General features: G+C 43.8%; 1 protein-coding gene across 2 annotated transcripts in view; it reads right to left on the bottom strand.

Annotated features, from left to right (window-relative positions):
- The window catches only part of SPG7 (SPG7 matrix AAA peptidase subunit, paraplegin), a 44,972-nt gene extending 30,173 nt beyond the window's left edge, over positions 1 to 14,799 (bottom strand). Inside the window, exons 1-5 of one of the 2 annotated variants that reach the window (XM_074968921.1) lie at positions 14,675 to 14,799; positions 9,278 to 9,380; positions 7,507 to 7,596; positions 1,960 to 2,201; positions 744 to 883 (exon numbers count right to left, since the gene is read on the bottom strand). In XM_074968921.1, the coding sequence (XP_074825022.1) occupies positions 744 to 883; positions 1,960 to 2,201; positions 7,507 to 7,596; positions 9,278 to 9,380; positions 14,675 to 14,791 (692 nt within the window). In that variant the 5' untranslated portion in view covers positions 14,792 to 14,799. Of the gene's footprint in view, positions 1 to 743; positions 884 to 1,959; positions 2,202 to 7,506; positions 7,597 to 9,277; positions 9,381 to 14,146; positions 14,271 to 14,674 lie in introns of those variants that run through there. The other variant, XM_074968923.1, reaches the window with a different exon arrangement.
- Between the last annotated feature and the right edge of the window lie 6,730 nt (positions 14,800 to 21,529).

Raw genomic sequence — 21,529 nt, 5'->3', positions numbered from 1 at the left:
TTGCTCAGCATGTGGCTGTAAATCTGAGTCAGTGTCAGACCCTGTTATCTGTCTGAACTGTAGCGCCTGTCGTAGTGGGTTAAAGCTAAGAATATATTTTTATAACCTGGCTCACTTCAAAATAAACCAGTCTCAATTTTAAAATGGGGAAGGCTCATTATGGATCTAGCATTCTCTCCAATGGGTAATTTAAACGAGGGACCAATATCATGTTTGTTGAGCCCACTGTGTTATGGGTTTTATCATGGTTTGCACTATAATAATTGATTAAAGACATAGTGCTCAATTAGGAAAACTACTGTTACAAAAATCCATAGCGACTGATAATGGGTTTTTCTCAGATGTGCAGATTCTATTCTGCTTGCCAAAAGAAGGAGTTTTCTGCAGGCACAGCACCACCACTTCCCCGAACGACATTAGTTAAGTGACAAAAGCACTTTGTCAGCATAGTTGCATCTACACTAAAAAGTTTTGCCAACACAGCTATGTCGACTAGGGGGCTGTTTTTTTACACACTGACCGACATAGCTATGATGACAAAAACTTGTAGTGTAGACCTGCCCTAAGTTTTAACATGTCTTTTAAAGACGGGGCTACTTCTGAAGGCCACATGTGAGCTCTTCAGGGCAGGGACCATCTCTTTGTTATGTGTGTGTACGGTGCCTTGCACTGCAAGGCCCTGATCCCTGACTGGGGCCCCAGGCACTACCACAGTACAAATAAGTGATCAGTTAACATCATACTTTCCAAAAAAGCCTGTGCGTTTGTAGGAGACTGGGATCCTGTCTTTCACATCAATATTCAACTCCTCCTCCGCTGCTCGCAGCTTCTCTTCAAACTTGTCAATATTTGCCACCTGCATCCTGTACATCAGGGCAAGCCTCTGGGGACATGAAATCAAGAGAACCATATTGCAGAGTGAGGATAAAGCAGAAACTAGGTCACCTATCTACAATGGATAGTTAGAATAAAGGCCTCTCTAAATTATGGGTTACCCTCTTGCCAGCAATACCAGTGGAGCGTGAGAAAGTGGCTATGGGACCAGAAGTCAGGACCAAAGGAGAAAACACTTCTTTTAAAGTTACAATGACATTGCTGTGAATTTTTAAGGACAAAATCTGCTGAAATCCAGCAAAGAAGTTAGTCTCTGCAGACAAGGAGATGCAAGGACTTTGTACGCAAGTCAGAGGATAGATTTAATCCTTGAAAAGTTCACATTTACTGATACCTTGAGCCTATAATCATGCACTTGCTCTGCACATGAAGATCTCAGAAATCCACAGGAATCAAGTTTCTTGTGCTTAATGTAGATTTCTTAGATACCATCTGCACCCCACATAGACAGTAACGGCTTTCAGCGATCAGCAGTTATCCAACTAAATAATAGGCCAATCACCAGAGAAATAATTTACTGTCTCGCCAGTTTCGGTTTCTCAGTGGTGACAAGCCCAGTGTGTCCTAACATGCACTCACACTTCTTTTGGTTTTAAAAAGAAACAAAAAGGCATGTACTATTAGTGCTTGTCAAACATCTGGAATCAGCTTCCACACTGGTTGCTTTGAATATTATGTTTTTCCTAAGCCAGCCAGTGGTAAAAAATTACAACCAATTCCTAGCTCCATGAATCATCTTAAATTGTGCTGATATTAGGGATAATTTTTTTAAAAATCTAACTTTTCCAAAATCTGCAATGGATTTTCTGACTTCCCCCTAACCAGTGGGGATGGGGGAGATTCAGACAATATTCTTTATAAAAACAAACAAACAAAAAAAAAAGACTGATTCATTTCTCAGTTGGTATAATTGACAAAAGTCACACAGAACTTCAAACACAAGGAGGAGAAGGAAATCAGTAATGAACAAAACAGCAGCTGGGGCTTTAATGGAAATACATTTAAGAAACTCTTCCCAACAGCTTAATCTGGAATTATTCATTCTAATTGTACAAAGACACTCACAGGCCGTCCAAATACAACTGCTCCTGGGTGCAGATAAATTTGCACAATATCACTCTCTGGAACCACCTGAATGCTCTGGACCTCCCCCTTCGCCAGCATCTCATTCACAAAGTCATTCCAGGAAATGTTGACCCCGCTGATGGTCAGTGAATTTAGCAGGCTCATAATGACAGCTATCAGGAAGAGCGTCCGCAAACGCTCACGATACATCTGATCTTCCCGTTCCTTGCGTTTCTTTTCCTCTTTATAAAAAAGAAGAGATATGAGAGGAGAGACAGGGGAGTATATAATGATTAAGCTCTGTGATCCAGAGAATAGAAAATTACACAACAGACCAAAGACTGAACAGCTACACAGTTTGGTATGAATCCTAAATTTGATTTGTCTAGGGAAGCTATACTCGGAAGCAGCATCGAGTTTGCTGTGAGCTCTTGTAAGGCCAGTTTTCCAGATGAGCTGAATGAAGTCCAAGGTCACATGTCTTGTCCAAGGTCACACAGTGAGTCAGTGTTTTAGGTCACATTACAATCCAGGACCTTGCTGGCTCCCAGATCTTGTCAGACCACAAGGCTTCCTCTTCTTCACATGTTAAACAGTATCAACTCAAAAGCCTGTTTATTAAAGTACATGCAGCCAGATCCAAAATTAACAGTTGCTAGGAAGGAGGCAAAGTTTGCATTCTATTAGCTAGCAAATATTTGCTTGTAACATGGAGTCTGTTTTAGCTGCTGCCACGTTCAGCTGCTCCCCAGTGCCCCAACAGCCTAAGCAGAGAGGCTGTGTGCACTGGATACAAGGGAAGGTCAAGTTTTTCACTTCAACTGTCAATTCAGTAAGAAGAGGAAATGAAGTGGCACAAAGAGCCAAAAATTTACTTTTGGAAGCTGCCCTCAGAAATTAAATTCTTCATCTCCATACTGGATAATCTCAAACACATTTTGGAAAACTTTGATCAGCGGCTTGTTTTTATTTAAATCTAATGCTAGTCCAGAAGGCTTTAGAGGGTCAAAATCCATTAACTAGTTAGTGAAAAGTCAATTCATCAAGAATCCCAGCCTACTCTAAACTGAGGAACCATTTCAGCTGCCTGGATGTAACCATTTCAGCGGCCTAATACATGTATAGATCCAACAAAACCACTGGAGCATCATTACTGGAATCAAACGAAAGGCTTTGACTACTGTAACCCCCTCCATATATTGCATTTTTCTATACTGTAACAAGCCAGTGGCCCAACTAGTCTGGTTGCTGCTGGCTAATACTATGCTGGAAATTTTGAGAGAATGAGTAAAACCCACCACAATGTTCTTGGCCAGTTGTGCAATAATACAGCACAAATCACTTCCTGACCAGCTCTTGATCAACTGATGTCCTAAACCAAAAAAGGTTGACAACATTTACACTATACAGAATAATAAAATGATTATTAATATTACACAAGCATCTAATAGAGGCATCTAATCTGCACTGCATCTTTTACTGCACTGCACTAAACTATTAGTCTCAATAATATCCTGCAACAGTGAGTTACACAGTTTAATTATATGTGGTGTAAAAAATGTTTTTTTAGTAGACTACTGGAAGTTCTGTAGGTACCATAGATGGATTTGTTTCAATGACATGCTCACTTTTCATCTTACAATGCCAAAAACACCTAGTCAAGTAAGTAACTTTATAACGCAATTAGAAGGCTTGAGAATCACAGGAGAATCAATGACTTGTGTGTCTTAGTATTTGCATCTAACCTGTTTTTTAGAATCCTGGCATTTTCCAGACTTCTTCAGAAGATTTGGAAGATTGCTGTCTTTAAAGGACTGTCAGGGCAGAATGTTTAATTTCAGTTGCTGACCATCATGTGATTAAAAAAAAAAAAAAAAAAAAAGACAGTCATCTCCCCATTTATATGGTCGAATCTGGATGTTCTTGATATACAATTTACCACCATTGGCACCATGACATACGTAAATACCATTCTACACATAGAAATAAATTAACTCTTCACCACTGGATTTTTAGAGTGTCTGCCTGCTGCAGCCCAGATTAGGTTTATTTGCAAATTCATAACAAAGACATCTACACTGGCATTTATCTCTAGCCACCAATTAGACCCTACACAACACAACAAAACCAAGGAAAAAAATATGACCCAGTCATCAGACCCCAGGAAGTCCTATGTCCTTCAGATATGCAACATCATTTTTCACTTCTCCCTAGCTCTCTTCTATGTTTCCAACAGGAAAGGTCTGTGACTAAACAGAAACAATATAGCTTTTCAGATAAAGTCATAGTTTCAGAACACAGTGACAGCTTAGGATCTGTGTGCAGCTCATCCCCTTTTGTTCTTTCATGCCATCTTCCCACCCAAGTTATCAGCTAGATCCAGCTACACTAGAACGAGTAAATTCATCACAAAGCTATAATCTAACATCCAGCAATGTCATTAAAAGGAGAACAGTGTTAGCCAAGGATGACAGAAACCTTAAAGCTAGACGATATCCCGCTCCATTAAATGAGAACTATATAAACAGACAACAACTTTCCTTTCTACAAACAATGGAGGCAACTCTGGGAGAGGTGAACCCCCGCACAAAAGGAGTCTAAGTGCAGCAAGGATGATTTTCAATGAGATCTCAGATGGAAAAGCAACACCCCAGGGAAATGCTGTTAAAGCACTTTTCCTTTCTAAGTTTCAGATGAAATCAAGACAGATGCATGAAATATTTTCCTTGATCAGAGTATGGGGCTTTCCTCATCTTTCTCTCTTCTCTTCTGAGAAGCAGCCATAATCTTGAGAATGTCACTGAAAAAAGATCATGTTGAAATCAGAACTTGCCATTAGACACGTTGCCATGATGAACATTTCTGGATTAATGCAAATTGGAAGCACCTTCACCCTCAAAACTGCAGCTGACCACTTTCAGATGACAATGCCTTAGAAAACTGGAAGACAGACATTTATTGCTACGAGAGAACTTCTACCAGTCCATATTCAGGGAAAGCAGAGACAGCTCTGCAATTCAAACTTCCTGATTTGTGTACCTCTATCATCCTGCCACTTTGGTTTGTCAGAAAATGCAATCACTTTCGCCATGCAGTATTCATATTACAATGTAAACTGCCCACAATAACTATTCAATCAATAAGTAATGGTAGCTGGAAGAGACACTTGCAAACAACCACTGTGGGAACACTTCCAGCTCTTTAGTCTCAAAGCCTTCATGAAGAAATGATTTGCCATTAACCCCGAATCTGAACTCAGTGATTAAAAGCTTGCAAGGGCTGTGGTGACAGTCCAAAGAGTTCTTTTTAATAATTACTGCAGAGACAGTCTTTCTGCTAGAGACACGGAGGAGAATTCCACCTCCCAAAGTCAAATTATCCATTAATCACAGGAGAAGGGCCACTGAACACAGCAGGTTACTGTTTACAAATTTTAATAGCCACAATACTTCTTGTAGGATTTCTGGTCACAATCATTCTGTGTGGTCTTCCAGGCAGCAGAAATCCCAGGCTTGGAAAAAGAACATTCAGTAAAGACCATGTGGTATTTGTATTAGCATCCCACTGTACATTCTCTCTCTGTTCCTTGCATGTGGTTTGAGCAGCGACCTAAGTTTGTCTGCCTGAACCGACAAGACCCTCACTCCTGACCTACAGACCTCAAAGGCTGTAGATTACCACCATACATGGGGCTGAAAGTGTGCATGGCATTTCGTTGGCCAGATGCAGCCTGATGGTCCCACCAGCATGTTTGGAACCACAAAAAAACAAAAAATGTCATGCCTTTTGTACTGTCTCAATCTTTGTATTTAAGTGAAAATGTATTTAAAAATTAGTCATTATAAAACAGAACTATAATGCCATTGTCAGACTGCAATTATATTGTGTGACGATAAACTGGAGCCCTCTTTGTTTGTAGATTTAGCCTTCATCCAAAGTTCCAGAAAACAAACAATAGCACCACAGAAGGTGCAAGCCTAGATCGGCCTTTATTCACACAGGCGAGAGTCCTGGCATCAACTGAGACGAAGAAGAAACTCTCAGATGTTAGTTCTCGTCTTATAGGCCTCTGTCACATTTCAGCAGATACCATCATACATATGGAAGAGCATGAGGCTTTTCACATGGGACATTTCTGACATCTTTAAAATAAATCCTTAAGCCAGAATACAGTACATTCCACCAGCTAGGGGACTTTCTAGCGGGAAATTCATCATACACAGAATCAAACTGCAAGGCTTGTCACAGACTGGGAACTTTTCCAGTCCCTTATACTTGGGGGGATGGGATGGGAGGGCAATTTAGTCACTTTTCAAAGCCGAGTCAAATTACACTTGTAAAAAAAGGGAATACAGCGATTGCCTATCCCCCTATAGGAGAGCTGCTGACAACACCAAGGGGGCACTGTCAGGTCAATTTAGACTCAAGATATAGGTGCTGTGAAACCAAGCTATTAGAAAGTAGAAAATCTCAGTGATATTTTTTTTAAATTTAAATTGAAACCATTTTGAAAGAATAACATCCTCCTGAGGTGTTTGCAACCCAAAACACTGCAGTATCCTAGGAAGATCAGAAAATTAAACCTATTAGAAATTGCGGCCTTGTCTACACACAACGGTTGTACCACTTTAGTTACGATACTTTAGAAGCACACGTAGTTCTATCAGTGCAACTCCCTTGTGGGGACACAATTCAATCAGTTGGAGAGTGCCCGGTATCTGCTCAGCTTAACTAAATGCACCAAATCAGCTAGAGTTTTCTGAACAGATTTAGTGAAATTGGTACAACTTGTGTTTAGACAAGGCCTAACATAAAAGTGAAATTGACTAATTTATTTCCAATGTACAAGTTGAAAAAGACAAGAAGTACACAGCTGAAGTGGTGAAATGTAGATTTTAATATTTCCTTAGATTTCATTTTTGTTAGGTGATATTAGTAACAAAGGTAAGGACTCAAATATTTCCACTGATGATAATCAAAATTTGCCTACAGGTGAAGAAAGAAAAATGTTGCTTGATAACTTTAATTAGAGTTTGATTTAAGGACATTTACTTTGCATATTTTGACATGAGATGTTGACAATTTATCTTTTAACAGTTATAAAGCTTTAATTTTCTGAATCTCAACATCTACTGTTAAATAATTTTCTGGACCACACCACTATAATTTCCTGCAACTCTAAAAATTTAAATTGATAATAGATAAAATTTTTAAAAAAAGCTTTAAAAGAATCAATGCCTGTCAAAATTTAAACATCTGCAAAACCTAGATATACATTACAAAAACAAATTGATATACAAAAGAGAAATAAAAACCTTTGAACAAAGCTTGCACGTGTATGGATTAGACTCAGCAGCATATGATTTATAAACCTATGACTGAGAATACTTTACAGTTATGGCTCCAGTATACAGTGCAATACCTGGCACTATTTAGCATTAACATGGATCTTGCATGTTCTCCTGCATATACTCACACAAGGAATGACACTCCAATTTGGAACCGTCATTTCATTAAGTATCCTCTGTATCAAAACTTCATACATACCCTCATCCTCCTCTGGAGACTTCCCTTTGGATCCTTCATTCTTATTGCTATTCCACCGAGACCCTGAGGTACTAAAATAGTAAGTGCCACCTATAGACAAATAAATATGGAAAAGGATAGTAATTGAAGCACTTAGTTCTGAGACCCAGGAAGAGAAATCAGACATACAGTACAAGCTTTGAATATGTCAAGTGTTAAATTCTGCCCTCCCCTATGCACGTGTAACTCTCATTAACTTCAGTAGAAACTGGGTGCACACATCAGAGGGAGGAATGTGACCAAGACTGAGGAAACTCTGAATATTATTTCTAAATTAAATGTTTGGGGTTTTTTCTTCAGCAATCCAGTCAAAATACAGCTTTGTTTAGAAATTATTCTAAGATGGCAGACAGTCTTTTGGAGAGAATTCTCCACCAGTTTCTAGTTATTAAACTTTCCTATAGAGTAACAGAAAATTTGGAGTTTATCAATGCACTAGTTTCAGTATCCTTGTACTACTGGGTGTGAACATATACCAATGGAAATGTTGTCTGTATTGCAACTGAAGAACACAAATCTGTCCATACATACACATATCATTTAAAAAACCACTGCTATCACTAGCAGTAAACACTCTGAGGGGGAGCTTCCCTTTATGTGCCAGGGAGCAGCAAAGAACTCAGAAATGAAAATAAATGATTTGAGGCTATTACTTGCACTCTCCATGGAAAGGCAGGCAAGCCTAGAAATTACACTATTTGACGGAAGTTACCCCTTACTGGAGAGTTCACTTGCAGTTGTGCAGAGTGTGTGGATGTCCCTCCCAGTCATCACTTTAAAGAGACATCCATGTGTTTTCAACCACAACACAAACATAAAGGTTTAACACGTTGCAGCTCAGCACGCAGGCTCATGCTCACCAGCTCCAGAACAATGGCCCTGTGTAAGTCATGATTTCACAGACTGTATAGAAATCAGGAAATTAGCCCAATAACATGATTTTTCTAATCGTGGGGAGGCAGAAGCATCCCTGCTGCTGGAAAAATCATGGTATTGGGCTAAGATGACTGCTCGGGCCAGGGAGGGATCTCTCACCATATGGCATCAGCTGGTCAGCCTGGCACAGGGCAGGGATTGGGGCCTGGCTTGCTCCACACAGAGCTCCAGCCCAGGCCACTGCTGCTGCTTCCTTTCCAGCCAGCCAGCAGGAAGGGGGGTGGCAATGACAACACATGGTGATTAGGAGCCCCCGGCAATACCAAGGAGACACTACAGCGCCAGCTGGTGAGAAGCTGAGACCAGGATTTGCTGTTTGGGAGCATGTGTGTGAGGGGGCCTTGGCCCGACAGGGAGAATCAGGGTAGGGCGATGAGACAGACCCCACCACACACATACCTCCTCGTACTCCAAGGGTGGCAGATCCTGGCCCCACCCCAATTCCTAGGGATAGGACTGGCCCACCACCCCTCTACAATATCTGTGTCAAAGCTGCATCAAGATTTCCTATTAACATTCACCAATGAGGCACAGAAGCAAATCCATTTTTAAAAAAATGCAAGCTCTTAACCGTAAGCCCAAATGCAAAACATTTTCAAGTTAAATGGTTTCAGAGCTCAGATAGGTAACTCAATCCACTGAGCCCGACTGTGAAGATGCCACAGCTTATCACTAGCCAAAAAAAAACCTACAAGTAATTACATTTCTTAGTAGACCCCAAATTAATGTCATTTCAAAGACAATGTCCTGGCCAACGCAGACATCCCCCTAAGAAATACTTTAGTAGGGAGCTCACCTAAGAGTTTCCAGAGTCTCACTGGATCCCGAATTACATGTTGCTTCACTAAGAGTCCACTGAGCCCTTCAAATGTGGGGGAAAGTGTTCGGGACAGAAGGGTCTGAAGAGAAAAAAAAAGATGACAACTGTAACAGGAAAAACTGCACAGTGCAGCATAGAATCAGACGGCAATCAAAGTAGATTTCCTCAGTAGGAAGGAAGGATATTTTTGTGATTTGGTCACAGGATGAGGAGTCTGAACACCTGTGTATCATTCCTGGCTCTGCTGCAGACTTGCTATGTGATTATGAGCAAGTAGTTTATAGCCTGGTTTTAGGAGAGCTAACATGCACACAGAGCATGTGCCTAAAATGTTTGGAAGTCACACTCCTTATTGTGCCTAGGTTTATCCTTCAAGTGTACACTGGGGCTAACATGTCAGAGATATGGAGAAGCTACATTCATTAACATTGGTGAAGTGCTTGAATTTTCTCAGATGAGAAAGGCTAGAGGAGGGCAAAGTCGTAACCTAACAGATTCCACAGTAAGGAGACTATACACCTACTCTTCACACCAGCTAATAAGTACTGCCTGTAGTCTTGATTAACCCTAAGGGTGATGTTCCATGGACGCAAGAATTGGCTTGAATTGTAGATCAAATTTCACAGTTACATTAGTAATTGGTTGACATGGCCTACTGTGACATACAGTACTCTCACTGCAATGAGGATACTGTTAAATAACGTTAAATGACTAATTTAAACTGATAGAAGCAAAGATTCCAACAATACACCTGCTACTCCAGCCAAGTTTAAACTAGAAGCTTCTGCCAGCATAGCTATGACAGGTTTCAGAGTAGCAGCCGTGTTAGTCTGTATTCGCAAAAAGAAAAGGAGGACTTGTGGCACCTTAGAGACTAACAAATCTATTTGAGCATAATCTCCCCACTGTATTTTCCACTGAATGCATTCGATGAAGTGAGCTGTAGCTCATGAAAGCTTATGCTCAAATAAATTTGTTAGTCTCTAAGGTGCCACAAGTCCTCCTTTTCTTTCAGCATAGCTATGTTGATCAGACATGTGAAGAAGTGTGATCCCTAAGTGACAGATCTGTGTTGGCTGAAGCCCCTGTGTAGACACTGTTATACCAGCAAAACTGTGCTTTTACTGGGATAGCTTGTCTCTCTTGTGGGGGTGGTTTTACTATCCCAGTACAAAGCACAGCTTTACTGTACAGCTGTGTCCATACTAGAAGTGTGTATATCGGTATTCCTATACCAGTAAAGCACTCCTACTGTGGAAATAGCCTCAGTTTTTCACGTATTCACTGGGTTGGAGTATTGCAGGTGGTGAAGCCTCACTTGTACGAAAGTCACAGAAGCTTACCATGAAAACATTGCAGAATTTCAGTAGAGAAGAGCAAATAAGTTAGAGAACATTTAAGTCAGAATTTCCTTGTTTGTATGAGTTTACATTTTATTTTAACAAACTTGATTTTTAAATTTTCTTTAAGGGCTAGTCTATATAGTTAAACCAGTTCAAAACCCGTATCAGTTCAGAAGCAGATATAGCTTACATGAATGTAACCCCCCATGCATGAATGTAGTTTCTGCAAAACAAACTACATTGATACAAATACTCCTCTATGGATATAAATGTGCCCACACTTGGGGTTTCACCAATTTAAACGATACCCCTTCGGAAACAGATATAATTAAAGAAGGACAAAAACTGTCCAAATAATAGCCCTAAAGATGTTAAAAAGTTAAAGATGAGAAAACAATTTAAAGAAAACAAGCCACATCCACTGACGTTACATCCCTTCAGAGGATGTGTATGGAACTCATGTGCCTCCTTCATTTACATAATTGCTCCTGTGAAGACAAACATAAAGCTAACCTATCCTTAAGATTTTGGTTAGCATCTTTGTTGTAAACTGTTGTGCTATTCTGCTGTTTAGGATTTTGACCCTATAACACCCACTAAAAAAGGGTAACTAAAACATTAAACAACATTTTGCATACAGCCCAAAGCCTACACGTAATATGTAGTTTACAGGACCTCATGATGTTTGATCCTCTCCTGCAGCACAGACAATATATACAGCAAGTATTAGGAAAATGCAACCTAGATGGAGCTACTTTAAGGTGGGTGCAAAACCGGTTTGAAAATTGTTCCCAGAGAATAGTTATCAGTGATTCACAGTCACGCTGGAAGGGCATAACAAGTAAGGTACCGCAGGGACCAGTTCTGGGTCCAATTCTATTAAATATCTTCATCAATGATATGTGGAGGAGGGATAGCTCAGTGGTTTGAGCATTGGCCTGCTAACCCCAGGGTTGTGAGTTCAATCCTTGAGGGGGCCATTTGGATTCTGGGACAAAAATTGGGGATTGGTCCTGCTTTGAGCAGGGGGTTGGACTAGATGACCTCCTGAGGTCCCTTCCAATCCTGGTATTCTTTGATTCTATGAATGATTTAAATAATGGCATAGAGAGTACACTTATAAAAGACGATTCCAACCTGGGAGGGGTTGGAAGTGCTTTGGAGGTGGAGGATAGGATTAAAATTCAAAATGATCTGGACAAACTGGAGAAATGGTCTGAAGTAAACAGGATGAAATTCAATAAGGACAAATGCAAAGTACGCCATTTAGGAAGGAACAATCAGTTGCACACATACAAAACGGGAAATGACTGCCTAGGAAGGAGTACTGCGGAAAGGGATCTGGGGGTCATAATGAGCTCAATATGAGTCAACAGTGTAACACTGTGGCAAAAAAAGTGAACATCATTCTTGGATGCATTAACAGGAGTGTTGTAAACAAGACACGAGAAGTAATTCTTCCGCTCTATTCCGTGCTGATTAGGCCTCAATTGGAGCACTGCGTCCAGTTCTGGGTGCCACATTTCCAGAAAGATGTGGACAAATTGGAGAAAGTCCAGAGAAGAGCAACAAAAATTATTAAAGTGAATGAAGTGAGCTGTAGCTCATGAAAGCTTATGCTCAAATAAATTGGTTAGTCTCTAAGGTGCCACAAGTACTCCTTTTCTTTTTGCGAATACAGACTAACACGGCTGTTACTCTGAAAAATGATTAAAGGTCTAGAGGGAAGATTGAAAAAAAAATGGGTTTATTTAATCTGGAAAAGAGAAGACTGGGAGGGGACATGATAACAGTTTTTAAGTATATAAAAGGTTGTTACAAGGAGGAGGGGAAAAATTGTTCTTCTTAACCTCTGAGGAAAGGACAAGAAGCAATGGGCTTAAATTGCAGCAAGGGAGGTTTAGGTTGGACATTAGGAAAAACTTCCTAACTGTCAGGATGGTTAAGCGCTGGAATAAATTGCCTAGGGCAGTTGTGGAATCTCCATCATTGGGGATTTTTAAGAGCATGTTAGACAAACAAGTGTCAGGAATCGTCTAGATAATACTTAGACCTGCCATGAGTGCAGGGAACTGGACCTGATGACCTCTTGAGGTCTCTTCCAGTCCCATGATTCTATGAAATCCTATTACAAGGTTGGTGCACAAACAAGGAAATAACGAGTAGCACAGCTATGCTGGGAAAGAAAAACAAAAGTGAGGAAAGGAATCAATGTTTGTCAAACGGAAATGGTTCAGACTTCAGGAAAAAAAAAAAAAAAAAAAAAAGGTCTCTCTCTTAAAAACTTGAATGGTACTAACAATGAAGACCAAGCTATAGGTAGGACCCTACCAAATTCATGGTCCATTTTGGTCAATTTCACAGTCAAAGGATTTTAAATATTGTAAGTTTCATGATTTCAGCTATTTAAATCTGAAATGTCAGTGTTGTAATTATAGGGATCCTGACCCAAAAAGGAGTTGCGGGTGGGTCGCAAGGTTATTGTAGGGGGGTTGCAGCACTGCTACCTTACTTTTGTGCTGCTGCTGGCAGCAGCGCTGCCTTCAGAGCTGGGCAGCTGGAGAGCAGCGGCTGCTGGGCAGGAGCCCAGCTCTAAAGGCAGAGCAACCGCCAGCAGCAGCCCAGAAGTAAGGATGGCCTGGTATGGTACTGCCACCCTTACTTCTGAGCTGCTGCTGGCGGTGGCTTTGCCTTCAGAGCTGGGCACCAGGCCACCAGCTGCCCCTCTCCAGCTGCCCAGCTCTGAAGGCAGCGCAGAAGGAGGGGTGTCAATACCGCGACCCCCCGCAAACTCCCTTTTGGGTCAGGACTCCTAATTTGAGAAATGCTGGTCTCCCTCATGAAATCTGTAAACGCACGCGCACACACACAAGACGAGATTTCACGGTCCGTGATGCGTTTTTCATGGCCGTGAATTTGGCAGGGCTCCAGCTACAGGTAATACCAGAAAGGATCTCTCATGCTAGCAGGGCTTCTCCATCATTAAACTCTTCTGTTTCATAGGACTGCAGGTAGGTGATTCCTGGAAAGTGCACAGACGTCAGGAGCCCCGGAGATAGCTCCCATCCCACAGCAGCCTCCCATGGCAGCGTGCTTAGTAATTATTCGGAACCCAGGAGCGGTCAGACGCTCTGACGCAAGTGGCGCCCGCTGTGCCCGGCGCTGCACATACTCGCTGTGCCAGACAGCCTCAAGACGCTTCCACGGGCAGCAGAAAGGAGGGACTCCCACCCGCACTGCACAGGAAGCCCCCCCCGCCGGAACAACAACGGCCCAGGTCGCATCAGTCACGCTCCGGTCTCCCCCCTGTACAGGGCACGGCGGGAGGGGGGTCCCCGGTCTCCCAGCAGGCCATTGCCAGAGCCAGGACCAGACCCCAGGGCTCCAGCGCCGGGCGATCCAGCCGGCCTCAGGCCCGGCCCGCCCCCGGCAGCGCCGCCATGGCGCCCGCTCGCAGGGCACAGCCAGGCCACCCCCTGCTCGGCCCGCCGCGGCCACTCACCGGGAGCACTCCGCCGCCCCGAGGCCGGCCCCAGCTCCGGGCGGGCCCCGCCAGGCCGAGTCGCCGCCAGCGGGGGCCCCTGAGCAGCAGCTGCAGCAGCGCCATGTCCCGCGGCGACCGCCCCCCAAGGGCGCGGGGCAGCGAGGAAGGGCCTCGCCGAGCCGGGCAGCGCGGCTAACGGCAGCCGGGCCCTGAGAGAAACCGGAAGTGCCGGCAGGAGGCGGAGTCAGCCATCTTGAAAGCTGGCCGATTCGGCGGTCGCTGCCAGCCTTCAAGATGGCCGCCTCCCAGCCCTCCCCAACGCCCCGCCCTCATTCGCCGCCAAGAATCCCCCCCCCGCCTGCCTGTCCGTGAGCTGCCCCTGCCGCCTCCCCGGCCCAGGGCCCCGCAGCGCCGGGCAGCTCAGGCCTTGACCCCCGCCCCCCGCCCGGGGCCCCGCAGCGCCGGGCACCTCGCGTTCTTTCCAAGTGTCCCACCATCATAAAACGGATTTCCCTGGGTTGGATTTGGCCATAAGAACAGCCATACCAGGTCAGACCGAAGGTCCATCCAGCCCAGTGTCCTGTCTGCTGACAGTGGCCAAAGCCAGGTGCCCCCGAGGAATGAACAGACCAGGTCATCACCGAGTGATCCATCCCTTATCATCCACTCCCAACTTCTATACCAGCATAGCTCGCCTGTAGAGCTGCACCAGCAGACCTCTAGGGAAGGTGCAGTTTATATGGCAAGGGAGAGCTTTTGCCATCCTAGCTTAAACCAGTTCCCTGAAAGGAATAAGCTATTCTGGCAAAAAGGATTTATTGCTGTCTGTCTACTTCTAGGCTAGGGCTCTTTTGCCAGCATACCTAGTCAGTTGGGGGTGATTTTTCCTTCCTTGTCAGTCAGTCAAACTCAATCTGTTGTTGTCTCCCTTCTGGATCCTTCCCTTCTGTACTTAAATTTGCTGTTTTCCTTTATCCTAAAGCAATCTTCATTCAACCCCATATTCTCCTCCCCTTTGTTGCTAAGCACTTTGTGTAGGCTTCTCATGGGGTGGACTTCTCTTACGCCCTTCTCTGTCTGTTTTCACTTTCTCTGCTCCACTAAAATGAATTGCCTCTTTTCCAAGTCAGAGGCCATGTCTACACTACCACCTTTGGTCAAACCAAGTTATGGTAGGATACAGCTACTGAAGTTTGTGCATACATTCTTGGCTGCTTGCATTGGTGATGCACCCTGGGTAAGTATACCTGTGTGCCATGCTCTGCTCTTTGGTGCAATACCTATTGGGACTTTTTTGCAGTGTTTTGTGGGATAGCAATGATTCACCCAGGGCTTGCTGAGAGCTAGGGGTTAAGTTCCCAGCATGCAACTTTCTCCATCCGCTAATACTTTCTACAGCCCATAATTTTAGTGCTTTTTAAATTTATTATTTTTTTAAATCACACAATCCTGTGCAGTGCTTTTCTGTCTCTGCCATCTCTAACCAAAGCACAGAACCCACATAGTTCAGCACTATTCTTATGACCATTGTAAATACAGGACACACAATTCTTCTGTATTTGCAGACCTTCATAGGTGCTGGAACTAGGGATGTGGAGAGTGGCTTGAAGTGGCTTCCATTATATACAGGGTTTACAGTTTGGTTCAATGGCTCTCAGCACCCCCACTATACAAATTGTTCCAGCACCCTGCAGACCTTCAGGGAGCACTGCAACAACTGGGATCACAATGAGGAAGATGAGGATATCTTTGAGGAGAGATTGCTGATGGACATAGCAAAAAAATAATAATCCCAGATTGTTTGTGGCATTCATGGAGCAGCTGCAGACTGTGGAGTATTTCTTCTGGGCCTAAGAAACAAGCACTGATTGGTGGGATTGCACATAATACAGATTTGGGACAATGAGCAGTGGCTGCAGAACTTTTGGATGCAAAAGGCCACATTCCTGGATCTGTGCCATCCTCACCCCCGCCCTCCAGTGCAGGGACAGAACGAGAGCTCATTGGCCGTGGAGAAGTGAGTGGTGATCGTGTTCTGGAAGCTTAAAGCACTGGATTGCAACTGGTTAGTGGGAAATCATTTTGAAGTTAGAAAATCCATAGTGGGGGCCATTGTCATCCAAGTGTGTAAGGCCACTGAATGCTGTTCAAGACTGTGACTCCCAGCAATATGCAAGAAATGGTGGATGGATTTGCAAAAATGGGGTTCTGAACTGTGGTGGGGGAATAGACAGAATGCACATCCCTATCTTGGTGCTAGCCCACCTTGCTACAGAATACATCGACAGAAAGCCCTATTTTTTTATAGTTATGCAAATGCTATTAGATCCCTGGGGACGCTTCACTGATATCAACTAAGGTTGGTCCAGGAAGGTGCATGATGCTTGCGTCTTTAAGATCACAGAATTGTTCAGAAAGCTGCAAGCAGGGACATTCTTTCCTTGGTGGCTGATTAACATTGGTGATGTGGAAATGCTAACAGTGATGTGGGGGGCCCAGCTGACCCCTTGATCCCCTGACGCATGAAGCCGGACGCTGCCCAGCTTGACAGCACCAAGGAAAGATTCTACTACTGGCTTAGTATGTGCGGAATGACTGTTGAATGAGGTTTGGTAGATCGTAGGGTCACTGGGATTGTTTACGCACTCGATTAGATCTCAGGGAGAAAAACATCCCAATGGTTATAGCTGCATGTTGTGTACTGCATAATATATGTGAGGCAAAAAGGGAAACGCTACCACAGGGTGGAGGGGCAAGGTTGACCACCTTTCTGCTAAATTTGAACATCCAAACACCAGGGCTATTAGAGGAGTCCAACCTGGAGCTATGTGTTTGAGGGAGGCTTTAAAAGTTCATTTTCAGTCAGCCACAGTAGCATTCTCTCTTGCTGTCTTGAGACAGTGTCTGTCTTGCATAGTTTAAACCAGGTCCTGGTGGTATTGCTTTGCTACTGTGGTGCTTGATGTGTGTTTATGAGAACTGTTTCATTTCTTGGCTGCTTCTGTGCGTTCTGATAAAGATACTTTGTGTCTCCAAAAATATAACTTTTTTTTTTTAGGGCAAAAATTCAGTGCACAAAATCAAAATGAAAACAAACACATACAATCTTGCACAATTTTTTAAAATAATTTAATGGGCTGAAACTTTTAAAGCTCCAATTGAAAAGGAAGCAAACATTTCTGTTCATTTGTGTAAACAGAAAGGTAGTTCAGTGCAGGTCACTGTGGCTACACATACACCAATGTGGTTTTCACAGGTCAGAGTCTGTGAAACTCTGGTTTCCCTTGTTATCCTGTGGCGTGGAGTAGTAGGGGTAAAAAAGATGCAGTCCATGATGCCATGTGGTATGTTGGGGGAGTAGTCAGGGCCGGATTAACTCTCCTGTGGGCCTGGGGCTATTAGATTTTGTGGGGCCCTTGTGTACAAGTCTTTTTGCTGGGAGGGAGTTTGGCGCAGGAGGCGGCTGGGGCAGGGGTTTGGGCTGCAGGAGGGGGATTCTGATCTGGGGCAGGGGATTGGGGTGCAGGAGGGAGCGTGAGGTGCAGGCTCTGGCCAGGAGGCGCTTACCATAGGCGGCTGGCGGCACAGCAGGGCTCAGGCAGGCTGCCTGCATGCTGTGGCCCCACGCCGCTCCCGGAAGCAGCTGGCTGCTCGCACGTCTCTGCGGCCCCTGGTGGGAGGGGGACATCATGTCTCCGTGCACTGCCCGCGCCCGCAAGCACCACCCCTGCAGCTCCAATTGTCCTGTTCCCGGCTAATGGGAGCTGTGAGGATGGTGCTGGAGGCAGGGGCAGCGCACGGAGGGCCCCCCCCCCCCCGCCAGGGGCCACAGAGACGTGCCAGCAGCCAGTCGCTTCTGGGAGCCATGTGAGGCCAGGGCAGGCAGACAGCCTGAACACCCCTTTTAGTGACCTGGAGATGGCTGCCTGTGATTTATTTTTGCGGGGCACCCCCTTGAGCCAGGCCCCCAGGCTGCAGCCCCTAAAGCCCCTGCCTTAATTGGGCCCTGGGTATAGGGAGCAGCAACCATGATTCTGCAAGGGATGCAAAAGCTGGTGAGTCTAGGATTTTTGGACCTGTAGGTCAGCCAGAGTCTGCAGCATTTGGATTTGCTGCCTGAGGAGAAGCCCCATTATGTCCTGGTGCATTTCCTGCTCCTTGTCCTCCTGGGATTCCTGGGCCTTTTGCCTGTGCTTTGTCTTTCTCTCTGCTTTTGGTCATATTGGGCCTCCAAGCTCTTGTTTGTAGGCCGCTACAGCACTGGCTTGCAGAATCTCGCAGAACATGCCCTCCATAGTGCTCTTTCTTCTCGTCTTCAGGGTCAGGCATCCTTGGGGTCAGGCACCACACCAAAAGCTGCTGATAAAAACAGCCAAATGCTCCATTAGATTTACAGGAAAGATAAGCTTCCAAATTCCCTTCCCTTAAGTCCCAAACATACTTCTGAGAAATGCTTATTGGCAGTTCAGCTTTGGAGCACCTCAGTACAGCACCACTGTCCAGCTCCAACCGTGATGAGTATGGCCTGGCAAGGACTGGCTGGGAGGGATTCTCTGTTGCATGAAGTTAGAGAATTCTGGCCCTTATTCCATGAGTATAGGACAATGGCACTGAAAATTGGTACTATTTTCTACAGGCAGTGGTAATTTTAGCTGATTTATCTCACTTCTAAGGATCACAAAGGTGCAGAGAATCCAGATGATATTGGTGTCCCGAAGCCACCTAGGCCCGTAAGCTATTAGTCTATTTATGGCAATGGTGCCGATGAACTGTCATGGGAAAGTGTCTTACTGCACAGGGAGAAATAAGGCTACCCTTCCTAGACACGTTCAGGAGAGGATTGCACAGTACCTCCATGATAGTAATCAAGATCTCTCAGGAGGATAAAAAGGGACATTCCTAGTCACATAAACAAACTGCTTTGTCTTCCCCCCCCAGTCCCCTCCTGCCTAGCCCAACAAGGGAATGAAAAACAGATGATGACTCTACCTCTGGTTGTCCTACGTCAGTGGTTCCCAAACTGGGGTTTGCAAACCCCTGGGGGTTCTCCAGAAAAATTTCACTAATGGCAGCCAGAGGACCCCAGGCATTGGAGGCAGCAGGTGGGACCCAGTTGCAGGGCAGACAGCCTGAGCCCCAGGAGGAGCAGGGTAAAGACGCAAGAATCAGCTAGTGTTTCCTCAAGTCCACACTGTGGAAAATCTAAGTCTAATGATCATGATGGTCCTGGAAAATCACTTACAAAGAAAAGAAAATATGACTATGATTATATAAAATATGGCTTTACATGCATTGGTGATCAAGAACGTCCAAAACCACTGTGTGTGATTTGTGGTGATGTTCTAGCAAACAGCAGCCTCAAACCTTCTCTACTTTGGCACCATTTAGAAACTAGGAATCCTGCACAACTCGACAAGCCTGTTGATTTTTTCAAGCGAAAATTAGCTGAGAGGAAAAGTGACATTACCAGTTTTGTATCCAAAGCAAGTACTGATAATGAAAATGCACTTGAAGCGTCATACTGCGTGAGCTACCGAGTAGCAAAAGCATGAGAAGCCCATACCATAGCACAGAGTTTGATGGTCCATGTATAAAAGATGTAGTTCATTGCATGCTCGGAGAAAAGGCTGCAAAAAGGATTGACATGGTACCTTTGTCCAATAATACGTTGTCACAAAGAATTAATAACATGTCAAATAATGTAGAGACCACAATTGTACATAGAGTGAAAAATAGTCCATATTATGCTATACGGTTGGATGAATCAACTGATGTAGCTAATCTAGCTATTTTGCTACTGTTTGTACATTATGTGAATGAAGAAGACTTGTTGTTTTGCAGACCATTGAAGAACGTACAACTGGAGAAGATATCTTCAGTCTGACTAATGCATATTTTCAAGAAAAGGAAATAGATTGGTCTCGTTGCTTAGGCATTTGCACTGATGGGGCCACATCAATGGCGGGGAATTATACTGGATTTGCAGCTTGAACAAAAAAAGGTTGCATCAAAAGTCTCTTGGACTCATTGCAGCATCCATAGACAAGCCCTCGCAACAAAATGTATGCCTGTGGGACTGAAGGAAGTGCTGGACAATGCAGTGAAAATGGTGAATTTCATAAAATCATGGCCAACAAATTCCAGAATATTTCATGTACTTTGTGAAGAAATGGGTAGTATACACAATTGTCTGTTGACCCATACTGAAGTTAGATGGCTCTCATGGGGCAAAATCCTTGTGTGCTTGTTTGAGTTTAGAACAGAAATCCTAGTTTGTTTGTTTTTGTTTTTTTTTTCCAACAGCCACCCTTTTCACCTTGCCAGCTGTATGGAAAATAATGTCTGGCTCCAGAGCATAGCTTATTTAGCAGATATTTTCTCAAGAATTAATGACCTAAATTTATATCTTCAAGGCCTCAATATAACAGTTTTCAATGTGCAAGAGCGAGTTCAATCCATGATGAAGTTGCAGTTCTGGGAAAGTTGTTTGGAAAACAATCAAACTGAGTGTTTCACTAATCTTCATGACTTCCTGGCAGAACACAAACTTCAGCTGGATCAGTGCACTAAAACCAATACAATTGCACACCTAAAAGGACTTTGCACAACTTTCAGGGAATACTTTCCAGCTATGTCAGGCGATAATGACTGGATTTGCAACCCTTTTGATGATACCACTTTCTCAACACAGATATTGAACACTGAGGAAAAAGAGAAATTGATTGAGATCTCCTGTGATTACGAACTGAAAAGGAGTTTCAGAAGTCTGTCACTGATCAACTTTTGGCTGAGTTTAAGAAACAAGTACCCCCTTCTGGCAGAAAAAGCTGCTGCAGTTTTGTTACCATTTTCAACAACATACTTATGCGAGAAAGCGTTTTCCTCGTATGCACATCTGAAAACCAAATACAGAAACAGACTGGACGCCGAACCGGACCTGAGACTTTATCTTTCTCCAGTGGTTCTGGACTTCCAAGAGTTATGCAGAGCAAAGATGCGCATCCATCACACTGAGGAAATTTAAACTTAAATTCCTGGAAATATTAATTTTTAGGAGGGGATTCATGAGATTTCACAATTTAGTGAAAGGGGTTTGTGGGCTGTTAAAGTTTGGGAACCACTGTCCTATGTCTACCCAAGTACAGGACACTGAATCAATGTGGATCATGTAATTGGACTGCCATAGGACTGTTCAGGAATTTGTTTCGCATTTACTTCCTAACTTTTTAGTTTCTCAAGTAAGTCAGTGAAATGAATGAAAAGTCGATACTTTTGTCTTGTACACGTGGTGGTGGGCTGGGCGACATCTTTAAATGGGGGTGGGGGAAGAAAAAGCAAATAAAACATTGTAAAGAAAATGCATGCATGCACACGCTTACCTGAACTACCTTCCTCTCCATC

The sequence above is a fragment of the Natator depressus genome, chromosome 12, assembly GCF_965152275.1.
Source record: "Natator depressus isolate rNatDep1 chromosome 12, rNatDep2.hap1, whole genome shotgun sequence".
Classification (NCBI taxonomy): Eukaryota; Metazoa; Chordata; order Testudines; family Cheloniidae; genus Natator; species Natator depressus.
The sequence above is the reverse complement of the archived record's forward strand: the minus strand, read 5'-3'. Positions and strand labels throughout refer to the sequence as shown.